The sequence below is a fragment of the Malaclemys terrapin genome, chromosome 4, assembly GCF_027887155.1.
Source record: "Malaclemys terrapin pileata isolate rMalTer1 chromosome 4, rMalTer1.hap1, whole genome shotgun sequence".
NCBI lineage: Eukaryota > Metazoa > Chordata > Testudines > Emydidae > Malaclemys > Malaclemys terrapin.
In genome coordinates this window covers 32,893,794-32,916,581 of record NC_071508.1, presented here as the reverse complement: position 1 = coordinate 32,916,581, position 22,788 = coordinate 32,893,794, and the positions used below count along the sequence as shown (strand labels likewise).

The window sequence follows — 22,788 nt, the reverse complement described above, 5'->3', positions numbered from 1 at the left end:
ACCTTCCCTGTCCTGAGGCAGATGCCGGCGCCGCCTCCTGCTCCCACAGCCAGCAGGGGAAGCACAGCAGGAGCAGTTGCCTCCTTCATGGGAGTGCCAGGCTGTGGTGGCTGGGTCATAGGAGCAGGCCTTGTTGTGCTGGTCAGCAGGGCTGGCAGCCACTGCCTTCAGATGGCACAGGAGGTAGATCTGAAAACATGAGAGATGTCACAGCCAGGTGTGGTTCTGTATGGGATGCAGGGAGAGCCCAGAACTCAACTCTGGGGTCAGGCTGAGGGAACCCTCTCCCCTTACAGCACCTATTCTGCCCCACACCTCTGTCCATCCCTATCTCTGTGAGGAGAGCTCATCTCCTTGCAGGGCCCTGTGGGAGAGTCCCTCATGGAGACGGCAGCCATCTTGCCTTGCTGACACCCAACCCCATACAGGGAAGTCCGTGCCCTTCCAGGTCCCCACCTCCTCTGTACTGACCTGGCTGTTGGAAGCACCAGTGAAGATAAACGTGTCCAGCTGGAAACGGAGGAACTGGTCTCCTCGTGGGGCAAGGAAGCGGGAGCGGCTGTGCTGCCCATCCACAAGGCACCTGTAGGGAGGAGGTGTTACCCACCCAGCCTCTTCAGTGCCATGGAGCAGCCATCATCCTGGCTCCTAGACTGTCCACATGGGACCTGAGAAACAGCTTCGTCTGGGCCTGACCCAGTTCCCAGGGGTGGGGAGACAAGGAATTGTGGGGATTTGGGGCAATGGTGAAGAGGCCAGCAGCCTGCTGAGTAGCTTGGAGATACAGGAGCAGTTCAGACCATTACTAATAACTAGGGCCCTACCAAATTCATGGCCATGAAAAACAAACAAGTCATGGACAGTGAAATTTGGCCTCCCCCATGAAATCTGGTCTTGTGTGCTTTTACCCTATACTATACAGTGGTCACAGGGGATACTAGCATGTCTCAAATTGGGAATCCTGACCAAAAAAAGGGATTTGTGGGGGGGGGGGTGTCACAAGGTTATTTTAGGGGGCTCATGGTATTGCCACCCTTACTTCTATGCTGCCCTCAGAGCTGGACAGCCAGAGAGCAGTGGCTGTTGGCCAGGCACCCAGCTCTGAAGGCAGTGCCCTGCCAGCAGCAGCGCAGAAGTAAGGGTAGCAGTGCCACAATCCCACCTACAATAACCTTGTGACTGCCCCCCCCCCCCAAAATGCCTTTTTGGGTCAGGATCCCTACAGTTACAAACACTGAAATTTCAGATTTAAATAGCTGAAATAATTAAATTGTAGGATTTTTTTTAAAAATCCTACAACTGAAATTGACCACATTGGACTCTGAAGGCCCACCATCCACTTTCCTCCCACACCTCTCCCTGGACCAGTGCTGCCTAGTCCTGCTAGATAAAATGGTGCTTTGGTACCAGACACCAGAGCCTGTTCAGAGTCTTCTGCCCCAGACACTCACCCGTGGTCTGTGATGACCTCATATTTCATGGAAGATGCTGCACTTGGCCGTGCCACACACTCATCCACGTAGATCCTCAGAGGCACATGGCTGCCAGTTCTCACAGATGCCTGGATGTTTATCAGGTCACCAAGGTAGTAAGAGGGATCAGACAGGGGGGATAACCAGGTACCTGAGGATGAAGATGAGACACACACACTTTGCCTGAGAAAGGGGTCTAAACAGAGAAAGGGGTGTAAGGCAGGAGAGATCAGCAAGAAAACAGGAGGCTTGGAGGGTGGCATCAACAGATCTGTGAGAGGGGGAACCCAAGGCTAGAATAATAGGGGCTGCAGGGTGGGACTGAGGGCTACTAACTGCTGGCATAGGAGGGGGCTATGGGTCAAGGTAAGGGGAGTTCAGGGATGAAAAGGGGTGTTGGCAGGGCTGGGGGAGAACACAGGACTGAGGTGCATTAACCAAACTTGGGGTGCCCCCAGTTCCCCTTTTTCTGAACAGTTTAGGTAGTATATGCATGGGCAATGAAGTTCCTTCCTAACCCATCCCCTGGAGACAAGCCTGGCTAGTGGGCTCCCAGGTCAGCCTGCCATTTAGCTATAGACTGGGTGGGATCCCCAGAGACTCTCAAGATCCCCCTGAATACACCAGTACTCACTGTCATATACATCAAGGGCAAAGTCCAGGTGCCATCTGTGCATTAGGGTGGAGCTGAAGGGGACCCAGGTGGGCTGGAGGCCCAAGGAAGAGACATTACTGGTCCTGGAACAGAGAGGAGACAATCACTACCTCTTCCACACACCCAGGATCTGCTATTGTGTGGTGGCACGTGGCACATGGCACTCTCCTTTGGAGGTATCCTGGCAGCCACTGCGTAGCCCCTCCTGATTGCCCATCACACCCTCCAACACATAGTTGTGAGGTTAATCCCAGCAGGACTCAGTTACACATCATAGCATCTAAATCAGTGGTTCTCAAACTTTTACTGGGGACCCCTTTCACATAGCAAGCCGCTGAGTGCCACTCCCCCCTTATAATTAAAAACCATACTTAATACCATTATAAATGGTAGAGGCAAAGGGAGGTTTGGGGTGGAGGCTGACCCCCAGTTTGAGAACTCTTGATCTACAGCCACCCCTCTATCCCCTGGCTCAGGCCAAGACTATGGTGTAGCCAGAACAGAGCTGTGGTGAAGAAGGAAGCGGATACATTCGTGAGCGCTAGTGCATTAGGGCTTCAGTCTATTTCCTTGTCTCACCATGTGCACTAGCATGGCACTATCAGGTCAGCATTGCACTAGTGCAGGTGACAGGCAGGTCACATGGACCATCAGGCCCCACCAAGGCTCTGCTCAGTTGTGCATCCCTGCAGCTGAGCCATGAGCATTAAAGACCTGGGCAGCTCTAGTTGACTGGATACCCAGCCTTAGTGTGACAGACCCAGCAACCACATCCCACCCTCAGCAGGACAATCCAGGACTCCTGACTCTCTGGCCATTAGCAAAGCTCAGTGGGGCAGCCCTGCAATGCCAAGGCCACCCTCGGCAGGAGGGTGAACAAGTCCAGGTAATGGGGAGAGACTTTGCTCCTTGAAGCAACTTGGGACAGTTCTCAGCACCCAGCACTGCATGGAAGATGCTCACTCACCTTGGGTAGAAGCAGTCTATGGGGAGGGAGAAGGCGCTGGCTCGGATCACGCCCCTCACAGCAGAAGGTCTGTAGTGGAGAAAGTTTCTGTAGTGGATGGTGTCAGGGAGGAACTATGCGGAGCAAACACAGCCGAGGGTCAGTATCCCCAAGACTACTCAGCTGCACCCTGCTCCATCCACCCAGCAGCAGGGCCTCCTGTCCAGCCATAGCCCAGGAGGATAGCTACTGTGACCAGCCAGAAGGGGAGGTGCATACACCATTGGAGAGACACCTCAGAGCACCAGCCAGTAGGGCACCATGTTTGGCCCTCACAACCCTCCAGCCACTGCCATTCAAGGGGGCAGGTAGTAAAGAGACTCCAGCTAGAGGGAGAGAATAGGTTCATCATTGCTATAGCATCAGCCGCCCCCTCCTGGGGGAACATCAGGGCTTGGACCTACTGCTGGGACTCTTAGGAGCAGGAGCTGCTACCACAAGATCTAGAGGAATCCATCTTCTAGCCAGGGGCTGTAGCAGAGTCAAGCCTCCACAGATCAGCCACTAGAGGGGACATGCAGTGCCCTGAAAGAGGGGGTTACAGTGGTACCTTCCACCTGAGCATCTCATCACATGTGAACACTAAGCCTCAGCCCCCCCCCCCCCCCAAAAGGCAGCTAGTCTGTCATTTTCCAGATGGGGGCAATGGAGAGTCCCTTCCCATAGGGGCATGCTGAGTACATGGGGAACCCTGGGCACTGCTTCCAGCTCCAATAGTTCCAAGGCCTGTAACTTCTCATTTTAGATCAATCTGTGTATCCCCACCTCCTGCAAATGCAGGAACCTGTGGGCACCAGAGGAAGGCAGGAGTTACCCAAGCAATTTCACAAGCCAGCATTCACAGATCTGTTTCAGCATTTGCATTGCGCCTGCTCATCGGCAGTATTAAGCCCTCCATGGCCCCTGCAACGTACTTAGACACTGTACCATTGCACCCACTTTAGCTGCAGGCATGAAGTGAAAGGCTATGGGTTAGTATCTGATGGCTAAAAGGCCCGCTCCCCTGGGCTCCCCTCCACCCAAGGGCTTCTTTGGATATAGATCCCCTATTCGTTCTCTCCTGCATGGGACAGGGTGTATCCAGATTCAAGAAGAGCCTCATTGCAGTGAGTCTGTTCTGTGTCCAGCAGTGGGAGTGAGTGAATGTGAGGCTTGATTTCCATCACTCAGGAAAGGTGGGTGTCCCTCAGGAGAAAAGGAGGTCAGGGGAGGGAGGGGCTGAGGATTGAAACCAGGCTGCACTCAGCTGGAAGAAAGATTGACATCCACCCACATACCCAGCCCCCCACTGGTCTCTGCTCTCACCTCCATGGTGGCCCCACATGCCGACAGCAGGTATTCTAGTTGGAATCTATCTGGCCCAACAGTTGTCACAGCACAGCCAGCCCCCAGCGTCAGCTCCCTGGTAGAGACAGTCACACCGTTGCCAAAGAGATCCACCAGCACCGTGATCTGAAGCCGCGAGCTGCCACACACCACTGACACTGCAGACAGAGCGCACAGGGGTTAACAGACTCAGCCACAGCATCCTCCAGACACAACAGCCCCAGAAACCTGGTCCTGGGATTTATACCACTCCCAGGACACAGGAGTTCAGGAAGGGCTGGGTAGATATCCAGCATTACTGACTGTGTCTGGGGCTGTAGTGTATTTTCATACATCATTACAAGGCTCAGGGCCATAATTCCAGTTGCTCCCAGTAGCTGCAACCCCAACATGCTCCTTCCACTCCATTCCAAACACCTGCCCTGTGCCTGAGAGGCCATCCTTGATCCCTAGCACCTCCCAGGGTCCAGCTACCAGATCTGTGCTAGCAGGAGAGGGGATTTCCCCACCACCCCAACAACTCATCCCTCATTACTGCTGCCCAGGGGCATGCACTGATACTACTCCTGGGAGGAGCAGCCAGGGACAATGTGACCAGATGGACAAGCCCAGTGTCAGCAGAAGGGGTGAGCGTCCAGTGGTGCAAGTAGAGGATCCACCAACCACCATCACTGAGAGAGATGTCCCTTGCACCTCATTACACTGAGCAAGACAGTCCTTAGATCTATGGCAGCTACTGAATCCTGGAACTAGACAGCTTAGAATTGCAATAACACACTGGTGACATGCAGGGTTATGGAGACTTGGACCTTGTCTACACAATATTAGTCTGTTAGAGCTATATGGCAAAGCCCCCTAGTGCAGGCTGAGCTTATGCCAACAGAAGATGTTTTCCTGGTCAGCAGAGTAATACCACCTCCTGGAACAACATTTGCTAAGCCAAGAGAAGCTCCCTTCTGTTGTCATAGCTGTGTCTACATGGGATTTTTGGCAGCTTACCATGTCCCCCCCCCCCCCCCCACACCCCTGACTGACAAAAAGCTGAGTGGAGACCCGGCCCTAATCTGCCCGGACTACGTCTCCAACAGCCCCCAGCCTCCCAACTCAGACATGGAGGACCAGGAATCACCTCCATTTCAGGAGGGTGGAAACTGGAGCCACAGCAGTGCCAGGCTCTACCAACCCCAGAGCTGAAATACCAGACAGCTGCCTTCAGCCATCTACCCCTGATTGTGGAGGAGGAACAAGGAAACTGTCAGCCAGCAGGTTACACCAGCTGTGACAGATCTCACTGATAAAGCCAGGTTAGAGGCAGGAGAAAGTGAGAGCATTAACCATTAAAAGGACCCAAAAGGCATTGAGGAGCACCAATGCAGCTTGCCACCAAGCATCCCAGGGTGGGGTCAGGAAATGGAGTCAGATGTTGGACAGCAACTGCTGAATCTGTGGGTGCCTCAAGCCAGACATCCCAAAAATGAGGTACCCAGAAATCCAGCAGCCACTCTGGCAAGCTTTGGTTTCAGCAAGGTCACCCCCTTCAGAGCAAGGACTAGAACCCAGGGCCCCCAACTCAGAGGTTCAACCTACTCTAGCCACTAGGCCATACCACCCCAGAAGTCTCATAAGTGGGCACACAGGAGTGTCCTGCTGGTATCTCCTTGTGTTACAGATCTCATGCCACCAGAGGCACCTAGATAACTACCACAAGAGGAACCTTCACTGTTGTCTCATTGCTGCCACTAAGCCCCAGGAAGCCAGCCACCAAAATGCAGTGTTGTATCCTTTGAGAGAGCAGGTCTGTTAACCCACAAACTGCTCAGACCCATCCCACCTGGGACAAAGTCAAGGGTTAGGATTTTGGGGGAGGGGGCGGGAGGAGGAAGGGGGAGAGAGAAAGAGGAGAGAAGCATAGTGGATTCCTCACTACAGACCTCAGCTACATCTCATCACCTTATTGCAGCTCCTACATCAATAACTGCTTCCCTAACGCCTATCACCAGCAGGCTGGAGACTGTTCTGTTGAATAGTGGCAGTATCTACCACTGTTTTACGAGATTAGAGAAGCAAGGTGGGGGAGATGATCTTTTATTGGGCCATATTGGTCCACTAAGAGGTATTACCTCCTCCACCTTGGTGCTGTAATATCCTGGGATCAACATGGCTACACTGCATAGAGTAAGAGATTAGCTATTTAGGCCCTAGGGAACTTGCATACTTAGGGAGATTTAAAGCCACAGACTGGCAGAGGGAGCAACTTCCACACCCAGCATCTGCAGGGAGACTGGGGTTTCCCACGTGGGCCAGGAGGAAATGAAACTTTGTAGGCACTCTGCCAGCAGATAAGAGTCACTGAGCAGGTGCCCAGAATACATTCCATACAGGAGAGCCCTAGGTTTTACCTGCCCAGAACAGGGAGTTCCAGTGCAACACTGGAACAACAGGATCTGGATCCGGCTCTGCCCACCCAGCAGCTCTTCCAGGAGGCTGGAACCCAGAGCAGGAAGTCCCCACACAGTTGGAGGATAAACCACAGCAAGAGGCTCAGTTCACACCCAGCATCCCTCATTCCCCCCACTTTACCTGAAGCAGTTTGAGCCCAAGCACCAGTGACTAAGAGGAGCAAAGGCCAGCAACCCCCAGGAGCTCCCATCTTCCACTCCCCCTTCAGGAAACAGCCACATAAGGAAAAGCTGCCCCCATTGGCTGGTTTTATACAGGGGGCAGCAGCACTCAGGTGTCTGCGATTCCTCCATTACCAGCATGGGCCACAGTTCCAGTCCCATCCTCTGCAGCTTTGACAAGGGACAGGTGAGAGTGGCCAACCAAAGCCAGGCAGGCTCTAGCTAGTAGCTGTCTGCTACTCTGAGCCTTTGTCGTTGTAGGTTCAGCTCCCAGGAGTGGTAACTCTGCCCCTTTCCTAGTGAGGATAAATTAAAAGCCCCCTACCCACTTCTGTAAGAGACTTTATGTCTGTTTACAACCCCTTTGTGGTAAGAGCAGGTTTGTTTGTAAAGTTTCTACCCATTGTTTCCCTGTATCCCTCCAACACTGGGGGATGAAACCCTCATACGCAGGCAAGACCACAACACCCCACCTCCCAGGCAAGGATCTCCTAGTGCTATGCACAGATGGATGAACTAACACTCCCCCGACCTCAGTTGGTGAGTGAGGAAGGAGCCCCCAAAACACCCCCATTATACTGATGGGAAAGTGAGACACAGAACATTCAAGGGCTAATTTTTCAAGCACCCACTAGTTTTGGGTGCCTAATTTGAGGCTCCTGGGGCCTGCTGTTCAGAGGTGCTGGGCAGCCCTGGCTTCAGCTGAAATCACTGGAATCCTGGACCCCAGAACCACCCACCTCAGTGCCATCCTGAGCCCCCACCTAGCTCTACCAGTGCCTGTCAAACCTGACCCTAGGCCCCCTCTATCCCATCCCTGGGACCCCTGCCACACACAGCTCTGGTGCTGATGAATCTCAATCCCAACCCACAGTGCCCCATTACCCCAGCCCTGGCCTCCCCTCATAGCTCTGCCAAGGCCCCTCAATCCCAACCTGTAACCCTCTGCTATCCTACCCCAGGGCTCCCTACCCCAGCTCTCCTGATGCCCCTCAATCCCAGCCTATGGCCAGGGTCATCTACACACAATGACCTGGGAAACCAGGAAGGGATAAAACCAAGAAGCCCAAATTCCCTCTCTGTTACCCTGGTGCACAACTTCACTGGGGTGTCCCGTGGTGTCCATGTGCCTGGGCAGAGGTGTTAGCCAGCTGTGGCCTCACAGTCGTACAGCCCTTCAGTGAGATGTCACCCGGGGCCGGTGGCACCAAGTTCACCAGGGTGGTGGGGGATGGGGGTATGAACTGTGACTGGGAAAATTCCATCTAGGTCTCTGGTGCCAGTTGGCTCCTCGCAGCACCCAGAGGCCATGGGGAGGGAGTAATGGTCTGACAGCCCCAGCCAGCTCTGTCTGTGCTGGTCTCTGGGGCACAGACCTGCCCATACTGCTGGGCATTGCTCAATGTCTCCCGTCTGCTATGGGGAAGCAGCAGGGTGAGGCAAGCCAGGGAGGAGGGCAGGGCACCCTGGTGTCCCCGCCTCCTTCCAGCTGATAAATACCAGGTCCTAGTCCAGGTCCCAGCACAGCCAGGGAGTGATTGGAGACAGAGGGATGATGAGGACTTTGGTGACCATGCTAGTTGGGCTCCTGCTCCTGTACCTCACCCCTGGGGGGCTGTGCCAAGGCTGTGGTGAGTCAAATGGCCCTGTGCCATGTACCCCTCCTCTCTATGATGTGACTTCTGGGGTGGCAGGGGGAAGGGAGCCTTTCCCCACTGCGTTCCCCACCAGAGCCTTCCCTTGACTCGTGTAGCTACACCCCACAGCCTGGGCACACCCTGCTTTTCACTGGGGTGCGAGCTACTCCTGTCGTCTCTGCTGCCAACACGGGTGTGCAGTGTAGACATCACCCAAACCTGGAAGCTGGTCTGTCCAGTTCGCCTGGGAGCTCAGGAGGAGTTCCCCTTCCTGATGCCCCACTGGAGGCTGAACAATAATAGCCTCATTGTCCCTGCCATCCAGGCCATGGCAGCCTCTCGCCTCCCATCTCTCCTGCCTCTTGCACCGGCCTGGGAAATTTCACACATGGCGGGGGGTGGGGGAAAGAGGGGGAATAGGGAAGCGGGGACAGGGATCATGGATGCAGCTGTCTCTGGGCCAGGACACAGGTGACCTGAAGCATGGGACTGTGTCAGCATTGGGCACTGGAGATCCTGGCTGGCTCAGGTGCTGAAGTCACACCCCATCTACCTGGGGGGCTGCAGAGACCGTGCCCTCCCTTCACCATGTGCAAACAGCCTGTGCAGAGCATATCTGCATAGCTACAATGCCAGGGAGAGACGGGGGGGGGTGGGCAGGGAGGTTTTGGGGGGGCTGATGAAGGTGGGCTTAGAAATAGGGTGTAATTGGCATGGGGCTAGGACTGGGAAGTGTTAACTTCCTCCTGGCTGATGCCTGAGGCCCCGCATTCCCCCCTCAGCTGGTTCTGGGGGTGGGGGGGAAGTTGAATAGGCCCCCAGCTGTGACTACCCATGTGTGATCCTGGCTCCTCCACCAGCCGTGAATGAAGCTGAGCACCCCCTAGTGAGGGATCTGCAGAAGAAGATGATCTATTCAGTGGATGCTAGTGCTCCCCCAAACCCCAGCATCCTGCTTTCCCTGCGGCTGGCCCAGGACCACAACATGCGCATCGAGCAGGACATGCTGAACAAACTGAGCCAGGATGCAGTGCAGCGAGCTGGTAAGGGCTTTGCCCCCCTCCCCACACATAGACACCCACCAGGCATGTGGGACTCTGACACTGTCCCCCGAATAGAACCAGCCTTCCCAATCCTCCATTAGGAAGTGGGGTCCCCAATAACCCCACATATAAAGTCAGACCCCCTGAAAGGGTAATGGTGACCCCACAACAAAGCTGTCCCCCAAATATGCACCCCTCTGTGAGATAGAGGTGACCCCATAGCAGCCCCCAAAACACAGCCATCTCCCCATGCCCACTGTGCCCCACAGCACCCCAAAAAACAACAGCCATCTCCCCACCCCTTTGCGTCCCATGGCACCTCCATTGGGTACAATACTGGTGCTGAAACTCTGCTCCCTTCTGAAAAGCATGAAACCAAAGGGAGAAGAGAAAAGCAGAAAAATAAAGGGAGACAGATAGGAACAGACAGACTGATGGGGCGGGGTGGGGGGGAAAGAGACACACCCAAGGGGGGTGAGGTGCAGGGAGACTGAGGAAGGGAAGCAGAGGATGAGGCTGGGCCTGGGGCAGAGACAGTTGGGGCAGTGGGGCAGAGGCTGTGGCAGGGAGCCAGAGATAGAGACTGGGGCAGGGAGCATAGGGCAGGTTTGCAGCATGGCCAGCCCCACTGACCCCCACCCCTGGCGCGCTGCTTTTCAGTTGTATCCTTCTCCTCGGGCCAGGTGGCCCTACATATCCTGGCTCAACAGGCCTCCTGCTCCGAACCCCGGCGGGTCTCTGCGAACAGCTCTACCATCAACCTGGTGCATCTTCTGGAGCAGAAGTTCCAGGCGGAGCTGCAGAACATAGGTGAGGAGCCCAAGCCTTGGGGGGGGGGGGGGGGAGATCCTGCCTGGCTCAACCCCTCTGCACCCATACAGTTGAGCTCTCCCATCCCCTCACTCCCTTTCCCTTCTTTCTCTCCCCATCTCTCTGTGTCTCCCTCTCTCAGGCCCTTTCCCCCATCCCACGCCCTCGGGCGGCAGGTTTGTATAATTTTTGGTGGTGCCCAGAATGGGTCTAATCCCCCTCCCGCCCCCGCCCCCACCCTCCTGCCTTGTAAGCTGATATATATTGTATTAAATAGTGTAAAAATGGACTGGAAACTGTAAGCGTTTAAGTTTCTCTTTATTGCACAATATCACTATCATAAGAAAAAATTATTTAACTAAGAATATCAACATTATTAATACTCTTTTGAATACGGAAACAACCATACACTCTTTGATCAGTAACCCTCAAAAGCAAATACTTTCTAAAATTAAAACAAATATAGCCCCTTCTTTTGCGATGTTCTTCAGGAGGCAGCAAACACTTTTCGTCGTTGTTTTGGTTCTTGAAATGAAGTCATCCAGGAGACTTGCAATGTCCAATTCAGAGGTAGAATTCTTATGAACATGCAGAAATGCCAAGTGATTTAGACTTTCTTGGCCCATGTCGTTTGCAAATAATTTTTCAGTCGGCGCAAGCAACTGAATGATTGCTCAGCGGTGCAGGTTGTAGTCAGAATTGTATAGAATAATTTCAGGAGAATTGTAACTTCTGACAACATGTCACTCAAGCCTTTGTTTTGTTTTAGAAATTGCTTCACTTCACTCACCGAATTAAGCTGGCAATTTCTCGATCTGCAAATATCACTCTGGCTTGGACTCCAGTAAATTTGCCGGACACATTACTGGTTCCGTTGTAACACTGCCCCCGGCAATCAGAAAAGGGCAAATCACACCTGAGAAGTGTATCTTTCACAATTTTGAAAAGAGAAGCAGCATCCATTGCATCAGTTTGGTAAAACCCAATAAACTCCTCATAAATCTCCCAGTCTTTACTAGAAAAGAACCTTAAAGAAAAATTTACTTGTTCTTTTCTTGACAAATCGGTAGTCTCATCCATTACAATGGCATAAAACTTAGAAGCCTTTATCTTTTGCACAATTTTTCTTAGCACCATCATTGCCATCATTTCGATTATTTAGTTAATAACCTCATGTGACAGTCACTTGTATTTTGTGCGATTAAGCCACTGTCTCAGTTCCTCAGAATCTGTACTGCGTAGCAACAAGAGCTGCATCAAATTTGAATCACTCTCATTCTGTCCACATAATGCTATTCCTTGTTGAGCTAGGTACTGAACACTGGTAAAAATGTTGTGCGGTGCAATCCTAGCTGATTGTGACCCTTTTCTGCAACTGGACAACATTAGTGCAGAAACATTTACCTGTGATTGCAGAGCAGCATACTTCATTACCGCTTCCTTGTGACAAGAGGATTTTTTGTGTGATGTAAAACCACGCAATGCGAGTCTCCAATCTTGAAATCCAGACAAAATAAATGTTAGTTCGGCCTTCATAGAAAATATTAAGATCTTCTTTTCAGAACAGTTTTTGCAGACTGAGCAAAAAACTCTGTTTAATTTGCTATTGTACTCCAACCACTTAAATCCTGATAGCCAAGATTGCTGAAAACTCCTTTTCTTATTTTGTGGATTTGCCGCATATTTCTTTTGTATAACTTCAGTTTGAAAGCTGAATGTCGAACTCATGCCGTCACTTGATGAATTACCCTTTTTTTCTTTTTCTCTGGGTAACTTTATTAAGAATTTATCCATTGTTGATTATTAGTGGTCCTACAAATCAAGAATTTGTTGCTGGGATAAAATGAAGCTACAACGCGTTGGCAACACAAGATTACAAGGGTCAATTAAAAGTGGAAAGTCAGAAGCAGCACTTGCCTCCTTCAATATATTATATTTTGTTGTACCTGCTGTGACGAAGTGAGAATGTTCTTAATGTTTTCTCTGCATATTGTGTGGGTGCCTCAGTTTCCCCTGCAAGGTGCCAACTGAAGGTGTTGGAGAACAAAGAGATCAGGGGGCCTTCTTGTCCGGAGACAAAGGCCAGAGGAGGGGCTGGAGGGAGTGTCAGTTTGGAGCTGGCTGGGGAAACAGGGAGAGATCCAGTACTTGGGTCTGGGTTCCTCACCCCCCAAGATGGACCTGACTGAGGGGTCCTGTTTTCTGCACCTACAAGCTCTGTTTTAGACTGTGTTCCTGTCATCTAATAAACCTTCTGTTTTACCGGCTGACTGCGGAGTTGGGGTGCAGGAACCTCTGGCTTCCCCAGGAGCCCTGCCTGTGCGGACTCGCTGCGGGAAGCACACTGTGTGGAAGAGCATGCTGAATGCTCCGAGGTCAGACCCAGGAAGGTGTAAGCTTCTTGCCCTGGAGACAGTATGCTCAGAGAGAGGAGGCTCCCACAGAGTCCTTATTGGCTTCGTATTCAGTAGTTTCAGAGCATCCCAGCATCCCCTTCCACACTGTGCGCTTCCCCGGGAGTCCGCACAGGCACCGACACTCCCTCCAGCCCCTCCTCTGGCCTTTGTCTCTTTTCCAGGCATTAGGTGGCCACCTGATCTCTTTGTTCTCCAACACCTTCAGTTGGCACCTTGCAGGAGAGCAGCCCAGGTCATCAGCTGCCAGGAGACAGGGTGTCTACAACAATCACACACCCTTATCCCACCACTTAGATCCTTAAGAAATGCATAGGGGAAACTGAGGTACACACACAATATTCAGAGAAAACATTAAGAACATTCCCACTTCGTAACACCTGTATACAACCAATTATATACTTTAAAGGGTGTAAAATAATCAAGTATTGTGCTAAACACGATCATACCCCAAACTGACTGCCAAATTTAAGTTGCGTGTTTTTCCCCTCAGGTGTGGGCTCTGGGGTGGGGCTGAGGATGAGGGATTCACAGTGCAGGAGGGGGCTCAGGGCTGGGGCTCAGGGTTAGGGTGCTGGGGGTGCAGGCTCTGGGGTGGGGCAGAGCCAGGGATGAGGAGCTTGGGGTGCAAACAGGCTGCCCCAGGGCTAGGGTCAGAGAGGATTCCCCCCACAACCCTCTCCCTGCCAGCAGCAGCAAGCTCCAGGTGAGGGACACCTCCTCCCCCCCCCCCCCCCCCGCAGCACACTCACTCTGCACCACTGTCACTGCACATGCTCCTAGGGCCCCTCTCAGGTCCAGGAAGCCCCCTCGCTTCCCCTATGGGGGTACCGGGGTGGGGGCTGCCATCATGTGTGGCCTCCCCTGCTGCTGCCACTCACAGTAGCCTCACTGGGGATGGGAGACAGGACTGCCCCTTGCCCAGCATGGGGCAGGAGTGGTGGCTGCAGGGCGGGAGGGAGGACAGGATATCACAAAATTCACCCAAGCCCCAGCTGCTCAGGTGTAGGAAGCCCCCCACCCAGTCTCCCCTGCAGTGGGTGGGTGCTGGGGGGGGGGGGGAAAGGGCTGCCATCACATGTGGCTTCCTTCCTCCCCTGCTGCAGCCTGCTGCCCCTCACCATAGTCTTACTGGGTGTGGAGGATAGGGCTGCCCCTTGCCTAGTGTGGGGAAGGAGTGGGGGCTGCGAGGGGGCAGATCATGGGGTCAAACACTCACCAAAGCCCCAGCAGCTGCTCAGGTGAGTGAGGTCTCCTGCCGGAAGCCCCCTTGGCGTCTCCTCCCGGTGTGTGCCAGGGGAGGGGAGGGCTGCCAAGCACGTGTGCGCCTCCTCCTCCTCTCCGTCCTGAGGTGCAGCAGCCAGGGCCCCAGCCTGCTGCCAGAGTCTCTTGTTGCCATAGGCAGCAGCAGCTGGCGCCGGCAGGCAAGGGAGAGCCACTCGCAGCTTTCATTCTGGCAGGAACACTCCGGGGTCGGGAGGGATGCGTGGGAGGGTGGCAGGTGGGGGCCGGGCCCGCTCCAGGTAGGGCCGGGGGAGAGACCCAGCTCCAAATATTGGTGGAGCAGGGCCCCCAGCCCTGAATATTCGTGGAGCCCGGGCACCACAAAAGAATATATCTCACCACCCATGCCCCCCGTTTTGCCCCCTCTGACCTGGCCCCAGTCTGTATGTCTGTGGCTAACAAGAGGTCTCTCCCCCACAGCAATCCATGGCAACCCCTTGACCAACTTCTACCAACTCAGCTTGGACGTACTGGCCCTGTGCCAGCTGAACGGCCGCCTCTCACCAGCCAATGCCAGCGCCCTCCTCAGCCCGGACCACAAGAAGTATTACCTCGGCGGCCAGTTCTCTGTGGGTGGGTAAAGGCACACAGCCTCCTATACCTGGCGGCCTATGGCTTCCCCTATGGGGAGGTCCCGGGTGGTAGGAGCTGGAATTCCCATGACTGTCCCCTGGGGTGGGTGCTGGGATGACCCTGTCCCTCACCTCTCTCTGGCGTGGTAGTCCCATCTGAGCCACTTTTCCGGTCTCCACAGACACTGCAGCGGTGGCAGTCCTGGCTCAGATCTGCCTGCAGACCAGGGGGCAGCCCCTCCCCCCGAAGGTGCATAAGAAGATCAGACAGAACGTGCAGTGGCTAGTGGACAAAATCCTGGCTAAGAAGAGACGAGATGGAGTGATCGGGAACATCTACAGCACCGGGTTGGCTATGCAGGTGAGGGACCAGAGTCCCAATGGGAATCAAAGGGGGTAGGACTGAATTCTAGCTTCACCCACAATCCAAAGACCCTCCCCACAACTGCCGAGCATCTGGATAATTCAGCTGTGGAATAGTTAATGTCAGCAATTACTGTGTCATTGGTAGGTTCCAGAGTTAACACCATATTGCCATAAATGGAGGCAGCTCAGTGCCAGGTAGAGAGAGAACAGAGGATTTGGGCTGCAAATTCCCTCACTGATAGAAGGCCTTACATATCCCTCCCTTCTGTCTACATCCCAGTCACCCTTCTGCTCTCTCCCTGGTGGGCCATCCGGACGTGTTCTTGTAGCCCCTTCCCAGCTGCCTTTGCTTGCAGTCTTGTCCTCTATCACAGTCATGTTGGGCGTGGGCAGCCAGGCCCCAGCAGGTAACCCTGCCTTCCTCTCTGTCCTCCACAGGCCTTATCTGTCTCATCCAGCTATCTCAAACCCGGGGCCTGGAACTGCCTCCAGACTCTGCACAGGGTCCTGGACGAGATTCCCCAGGGCACATTCAAAAACCCCATGGCTGCTTCCCAGATCCTCCCTTCCCTAGAGAACAGGACCTACCTGGACGTGAGTAGGCTCAACTGCTCCATGAACCCAGGTAAGGAGAGAAGACCAAAGGCAGCATCCCTTGGGTTGCTAAGTGCAGAGGCCCCATTCTCCCAGCGCAGGACATGAGAACTGGTAGCACCCAGGCCGACAAAGCCCATTAATTCAACCATGCACTGGAAGGGTGGCCTAGTGGTTGGGCTCTTACCTGGCATTTAGAAGACCCATGTTCAGCTCCCTGCTCAGCCAGCCTTGGGCAAGTCACTAAGGGTACATCTAGACAGCCAAAAAAAAAAACAACAACCCTCTGGCAGAAAGATTTAGAGCTTGAGTCAACTGACATGGGCTCGTGTGGCTCACACTGGAGGCTAGAAATAGTAGTGTAGATATTTGGGCTTGGGCTGGAGCCTGGGTTCTGAAATCTGGTGAGGGATTGGGTCTCAGAGCCCTAATGTCTTCACTACTATTTTTAGCCCCAGAGCTCAAGCCCAGATCAGTGGACTCAGGCTCTGAGACTTGCTCCCATGGGTTTTTTTGTTGTTTGGATTTTTTTGCTGTATAGATGTATCCTGTGTCTTTGTGCCTCAGTTTCCCATCTGTACAATGTGGTTAATAGCACTGTCCTGCCTCGTCGGGGTGTTGTTAAGGATGATAATTGGGCCATCTAAAGCACCTGAGGCAGACAGAAACACATGTAGCAAGGGATGGGGGGGGATGGTTTTCCCATCCCATGAGAATTTTTGATATTTCAAAAATGTTTCCCATCCTGAATGAGGCTGAAAAGGCAAAAAAATCTCAAAAATGTTCGCAAACTGAAGATTCAAGAAAGAAAGAAAGAAAGAAACAAACAAAAATTAAATTTTTCAATTTGTATCCATCAAAATGTTTCCTTTTGATAGCATCAAAATGTTTCTACTACAAATTTACCCGCTTTTTTTCTCTGTAAATTTACTAAAATTTCTCAGTGAAAAGTTTTTTCAGGTTGAAAAACCAAAACTTTCCAGTTCAGCAATCTTTCTGCCAAACATTTTTCGATGCAGGAATTTCTACCAACTCAACACTGCTTCATGAACAGTTCGGACACCAACTCAGCATTTTTCAGTGAAAAAAAGGTTCATTGAAAAATTCCTGCTCAGTTCTACTGTGTAGCCCGTGCTAAGCCAGTGTGGCTCTATGTCTCCATCTAGTGACTGGAGGGCCTAGAGATTTATGAGTCTCAATCTAAAGACTCTTGTCCTTAGCTCAATCACCAGACCTTCATCATCATAGATCCAAAGGCCCTGGGTTCAGTCCCAGCTAATCTCCTTCCCAGAGGGCCATTGCCTAGATCCTCTCTGTCTTTGCTTCTGCCTCTTTCTTTCCCCTTGACTCTAATGGGACTGGAGTCCCTGCAGTCAGAGAGTCGCTCTCTCCAAAGTATATGTGGCAGTTCTTCACCCTCTCTCCTCTTTCTCCCCACACAGATAATCTCCCCCTGTCCACCGCCAGGCCCGCCCCACCCACTAGCTGCCCACCTAGCATCAGTGTCACCTACACTGTTGCCGATAGTCTGAACAACACATTCAACAACTCTATCAGTGTCACCGTGCCCCAGGGCTCCGTCTTCTTCAAGGTGATGGAGGTCGCACAGGATAAAGACCCCAGCAAATTCAGGTACTTGCTCAGCCTGGCAATGCGGCACCCATTGCTGGTGGCAGTAGCAGCAGCGGAGAGCAGGCTAGATGGTAGCATGGGGCTCCTAGGGCAACAGAGATTTAAAAAAACAGAGGGGTCCCTAGGATCACAGGGGGGACATGCCCCTGCTACCCCACTGTGCATGGGGGCAGGTTAAACCCTCAGGGGCTGGGAAGGGGGATCAAGGCTGGTTCCTCCGCATCACTCAGCTGGACAATGTCTCCTTGGGATGGGGAGATTGGAGCTCAGGCAGGGGCCAGCTTGGCTGCTTCTCAATCCCTTCCTCCTCCTCCCCCCGCCCCCCAATGGCATGGGAGTTCAGTCTCACTGTGTCCTCAGTTGCATGTCCCTGCGGAGTGGGGGTTGGAGAGGCTATGAGGCAGTGGTAACCAGGCCTCCTGCATGACTCTCTCTGTCTCTCTTTAGCTTCACGTACACGCAGAGTTCCTGGGGCCCGTACATCACCTCCGTGCAGGGGCTGCAGGCCGATAACAACCAGCGCACCTACTGGCAACTCCTGAGCAATGGCATCCCGCTGAGCCAAGGTGGGACAGGGTGGGGAGCAGTGTGAGGGGAGAGGGACTGTGGGGGGAGAGAGGGATGAACAGGGGGGTGAGAGGCACAAGAGAGGGGTGTGAGAGGCACAAGAGAAAGCAGGGATGAGAACCTGGAGAAGACAGTTGGACCCAGGGAGGGGCTGGTGTGCAGGTGGGTGGTTGGGGCTGAGGGGCCACTGACCCCATTTGCGTCCCTTACCCTCCCTTTCCTCTCCTCTTGTTCCAGGAGCTGGGGACTACGTCGTCTCCAACAGCGAGAGGCTGGAGGTCAAATTCTCTGTGTACTGAGCTCCAGGGCACTGGCCAGCCTGGGGACAAGGGGTGCTCCAGAAGGTGCAACTTGTCCTGGCCTTTCTACTGTCCAGAGATTTCAGGGTTCAGCAGCCCCCACCCCTTCCCCCCAGAGCAGGGGATAGGACGGGCCCCTGGAGACAACTGTGTCTTGTTTTCATATCTGTGTGACTGTTTCCCAAGCTCTGCCTGTGTCTGGCCCTCGCTCCTGAAATAAACCCTTTGCAAGAGCTGGCTGCACCGTGAGTGTTATTCCAGGCAAGGAGAGGGGCTGAGAAACTGGGAATGCAGGTAATGGAGCCTCTGATGGGCACCCTCCATCTGGAAACACAGCACAGCAGCAGGGCTGCTTCCCCCACCATAGATAAGGGCTCACCCGGGAGCAACCATCCCATTCATGGTACTGGCCAGTGAGGTGCTAGACTCACCCTAAAGACTCTGTCTCCTCCATGGTACTGGCTAATGGGGTGCTGGGCTCACCATGGAGTCACCATCCCCTCTGGGGCCCTGGCCAATGGGGCACTGAGTAGTGGTCCCCAGGCCTGGAATCTCCCTTGCTGCGGCACTAGCTTTAGAATCGTTAGTGGCAGGTCATTAAGGCCTTTGGTGAAGCAGGACGGGCTGGAGAGCACTGCTGATGGAGAATAGGAGGCTAATGGTGTTAACAGCCCAGCTAACCCCTTCTTCTGCCTGGATCCCCAGCGGCAGCACTGCCTGGAATCCTTGCCTCACCCACTCTGGGTCCAAGCCCCCCAGCAGTGGCTGATCCACATGGGAGGGTGATGATTCTCCTAAAGCTGCCAGCTGGGAGACATAGCCCTTTAGCCCTAGCAATGGTCAGGGCCGCTGAGAGCGGGTTCAGGCCCCGGTGAAAATTTTTTTTCGGGCCCCCCAGCAAGGGCAGACCAGCTAAAAATCTTTACATGGGATTTGTATTGATGTGCAAAAAAAAACCCAAAAACAAATATGCCCTGCCTGGTATACAAACGAAAGACAAAAACATATGCAACATAGTCGGGCTCCAGTAATTTGTACTGGCTTCCCCCCCTCTCGTCGGCCCTGGCAGTGGTGGCCTCAGCCACCTCACCTGGCCCTTGGAAACTGGGCCTGAAGGGAAAGAGGCTAGAGCTGTGGACTCACCCTACAGGGGGAAGAAGCAGTAAACCCCACTGACTGTGATATCCACTGTGCCTCCACAGCAGAACCCAGAGGTGTCAGAGGCCTGGATCATGGACCGTGGTTAGAGGAGGCTCCACTCTGTGGGCCATGTCTTTGGAGATGGCTCTTCCCATAGGCACGTGCCCCGCAGCACCCCACTTCTGCCATCACAACCCACTCGGAAATTACTGCCTAGGGAATTAGAAAAAAAATACAGGGAGAGGGCTAGGGAGAGCGATTGGACTCAGAGCCAATGAAAACTTTCTAGTGGAAAAGTGTTTTCCAATGGATCAAAAAAAAAATCAATTTTTAATATCATTTTGTAAGGAAAATAAACCCTTTTTTCCTTCCCTTTTTTAGTTCCACCCACCCCCAGCCTTATAAAACAAAATGGAAAAACATCAAAAAAAAACCCCCAAACATTCAAATGGTGGGGGAGTGGGGTGGGGTTTGGTTTTTTTCTGATTTTTTGTGTGTGCATGCGCAAAACATACTTGCCTTTCTCCTACCAGCTCTAAAGGGAATGAACCAGCTTTTAATTATTATTGATTTATCCAGGTCCCAATGGTGCTGGGTGCTGTACATACACAGGACAAAAAGATGATCCATGCCCCAAATCAATTACAATCTAACTTTAACCCAATGGGGGCAGTGACTAGGCTGTGTCACCCCTTAGTGAATCTGTGCTACATAATCCTGGAAGCCCCCCTGCTCTGATCTCTCCAGGTCGCAGTCCCCGATCCCTAAGTGTGCGTTTGCTGCCCTCTCCAATTTGGTGCCAGTTACATATTGAGTCACAGTGGCAGACTGCCCAAGGATTAGCGGGACTGTCCCATGTCGATGCCCCAAACCCCCTGTCCTGGCTGAAGAAGAGTATTTCCCACATCCACCCAGCATGGGGGGGTAAGAGGAGGCGAAGGGAAAGGCTGTACTAAGTGCCACATTTCACAGGGCCCCAAACCAAGCAGCATTGCAACCTGGTGTACAGGGTTGCAGTGTCACTCAGGTTTGGCCCAGCACCCCTCTGTCTGCATCTCCCCCGCCCCCACTCAGCTGCGCTTTGATGCAGGGTGACAAGTAGTAAAACTAGGACACTGCCTATGCTGTAAGCACAACATGGGGAGGATGGGAGCTGATGAGGTGGGGGGGGGAGATCCTCACTGTCTTGGGAATGTGATGCAGCAGCAGCCCTTTGGGATCCAGACACTGCAGTGATCAGCACCCAAGAAATGCATGGTTAAGCAGGTCAGGGTGTTCAGGGGCACTGAAGGGATTTAGCTCCTTAGCTCCCTGCAGCTTTTTCCCTTAAAAAGCTCATCCTCATGGCTGCATAAGAACTGTTCTCCAGCCAGGCCAGCTTCCAGCCTGGAGCAACAGCTCCAGGAGACGTGCCAGTCATCCCCGTTTAGAGAAACAGGGTGTTCACTCTGAAACCTCACGATGGCTGCTGAAACGGCAGCCAGGTTAACTATTTCACTGCTGAGTGTATTGGCAGACACGTCCTGCTACAGCAAGCAATTATTTCAGCCAGTGTTTCCCCTGGTAACCAGACACATTATTCTCCTCTGCACTCATGCAGCTGAGCTGGGCCTAGCCCTGACAGGGTGCTTGGGTGCAGCAGCTGCTGGTGGTTTCTCTGTCATGTTGTCTCCCTGTGCTGTGAGCAGGGGGAGATGCCACAGCAATGCCAGTGCTGGCACCTGGGCCATGCTAGCTGTTTCTAATGAGTGCTACCACTTGGGAATAAAGGTTAGGAACATTCTAATGTAGACACAATCAGGAATTCAGTCCCCAGCCAGCAACTTTTTCCCCTGCCCAGAAGGAGGAGGGGAACACATGGCCACATCTGGGCTTTATTGACTACAATTTCAGCCACCTCCTGCATGCTAAAACCCCAGCCTATCGTCCAGCTCTCCCATGTTCCCTAATGCACCCTCCCCAGCTGCCAAGCCTTCCAGCTTCTCCACCTGGTGACTCCTGAGAGGCTGTCATGGTTGTCAATGCAAAAAGCCTGGGGGCAGCATAAAATCAGCTGAGCTTCATCTTAGCAGGAGCTTGCTGAGCAGCAGCTTCCTGGCTCCCCAAGGAGCAACTCAGAGACGTACAGGTCAGCAGGCTGGGAGCTCATTCAAGGGCATCTGACAGTGGCCTGGGAGCTGGAGGCTGGGTGAGAAGCAGAGAGCTCAGCTAGGAAGCGTATTGGCTGGAGAGGGGCCAGGTGCAGCAGGAGACCTTGGAAGCAGCCTGCAGGCAGGAGACTGGAGACAACGGCTAGGACTCAGTGATGCTATTCATGCTGGAATAGAACTCTGGCCAGTGGGAGCTACAGATCTCTGCTTAATTGTGGAAACAGTTAAGCTTGCACCCTTCTATTGGGCTGCCCCAAGAGGCCCGTTAGGAACTGCTGCATTGATCTCCTAGTGAAACTCCCTGAGCTATTCCTGGGAGTGATTTGCTTCCTTTCCATCAGCTCTCAGTCTTTTCCATCCAGCAGTGTGCAAGTGGGAATTGGGGGGACAGTCTGCAGAGACTAGCAGCTGACCTGCCCAGTGCTCTTGCTGCTGAATCTGGGGTACACTTGGGACACCTCTGAGCATCTGGAGGGGGTTGGTGGATCACAGCCCCCTCCCCATGTAACAGGGTTGGCTGCCAACCAAGCTCCCCCTCAAAGCCAGAGGTCACCTTGCAGCACTCCATCCCTGCTGTATCCTTTACAGGGTTCCTTAACCAAACTCAAGAGCATCCAAAGGAAATTAAAACATTCCCCACCTGAGGTCCAATTTATTCACTCTTCACATATACACTGGCCCTCCAGGTCCCAACCTCAGTTCAACATCCATCTCTATTTCATTGGGTTGTTCCCAGTCCTCTTTTCCAGATCTGCACTTTCAGTCTCTGCAAGAGCTAATCTTGCTCCCTGCAGCAGTTTCCATCACCTTCTTGCCAGCTACAACTTCTCAGGCCTCTATTTCCTACATGGTTCCCCCAGCTTGGGTCAGCCATCTGCAGCCTTTTATAAGGAATTCCTGATCCCACTCAGGCAGGGCTCATCCTGTAATTAGAGTTGGCTTAGTCCCAGGATCTGCACTCCATGGGGCAAGACACCCTGTTACAGCCCCCAGTGGCGGGGTGCATTACAACAGCAAAATAAGGAACAGCTGCGCAGATTGGATCATTCATTCCCATACTCAGCTCAGCAAAAGACGCCATTTATTGACTTTACCCGATGCTGCCACAGAATTGCTGATCTGCTGCTCCAGAAATCAGAAGGGAAACAGGATAGGCACAGAATTTAGACTTAGCTTGCCCTGGAGCATGAGCCTTTGCTT

At 53.1% G+C, this 22,788-nt stretch overlaps 2 protein-coding genes across 3 annotated transcripts in view; one reads left to right on the top strand and one right to left on the bottom strand.

Moving 5' to 3' along the window:
• LOC128836602 (zona pellucida sperm-binding protein 3-like) overlaps positions 1-22,788 on the bottom strand; it is a 29,448-nt gene that overhangs the window by 1,515 nt on the left and 5,145 nt on the right. Inside the window, exons 1-7 of one of the 2 annotated variants that reach the window (XM_054027010.1) lie at positions 8,167-8,228; positions 4,439-4,617; positions 3,095-3,207; positions 2,107-2,210; positions 1,452-1,623; positions 472-583; positions 3-189 (exon numbers count right to left, since the gene is read on the bottom strand). In XM_054027010.1, coding sequence (XP_053882985.1) covers positions 3-189; positions 472-583; positions 1,452-1,623; positions 2,107-2,210; positions 3,095-3,207; positions 4,439-4,617; positions 8,167-8,206 — 907 coding nt within the window. In that variant the 5' untranslated portion in view covers positions 8,207-8,228. Of the gene's footprint in view, positions 1-2; positions 190-471; positions 584-1,451; positions 1,624-2,106; positions 2,211-3,094; positions 3,208-4,438; positions 4,618-8,166; positions 8,229-22,788 lie in introns of those variants that run through there. The other variant, XM_054027009.1, reaches the window with a different exon arrangement.
• LOC128836603 (transcobalamin-1-like) lies at positions 8,601-18,531 on the top strand. The gene is made up of 9 exons (XM_054027011.1): positions 8,601-8,711; positions 9,578-9,760; positions 10,421-10,570; positions 14,689-14,841; positions 15,023-15,201; positions 15,645-15,831; positions 17,243-17,432; positions 17,880-17,998; positions 18,237-18,531. The coding sequence occupies exons 1-9, from the start codon at positions 8,633-8,635 to the stop codon at positions 18,296-18,298; spliced, it is 1,302 nt and encodes a 433-aa protein (XP_053882986.1). The 5' UTR covers positions 8,601-8,632; the 3' UTR covers positions 18,299-18,531.

Bases quoted from the DNA above. Each gene is read 5' to 3' on its own strand.
- LOC128836603 (XM_054027011.1), top strand. From the start codon at position 8,633: ATGATGAGGACTTTGGTGACCATGCTAGTTGGGCTCCTGCTCCTGTAC. The intron at 15,832-17,242 runs GTAAGGAGAGAA...CTCCCCACACAG, and splicing joins CAACTGCTCCATGAACCCAG to ATAATCTCCCCCTGTCCACC. The intron at 17,433-17,879 runs GTACTTGCTCAG...GTCTCTCTTTAG, and splicing joins AAAGACCCCAGCAAATTCAG to CTTCACGTACACGCAGAGTT.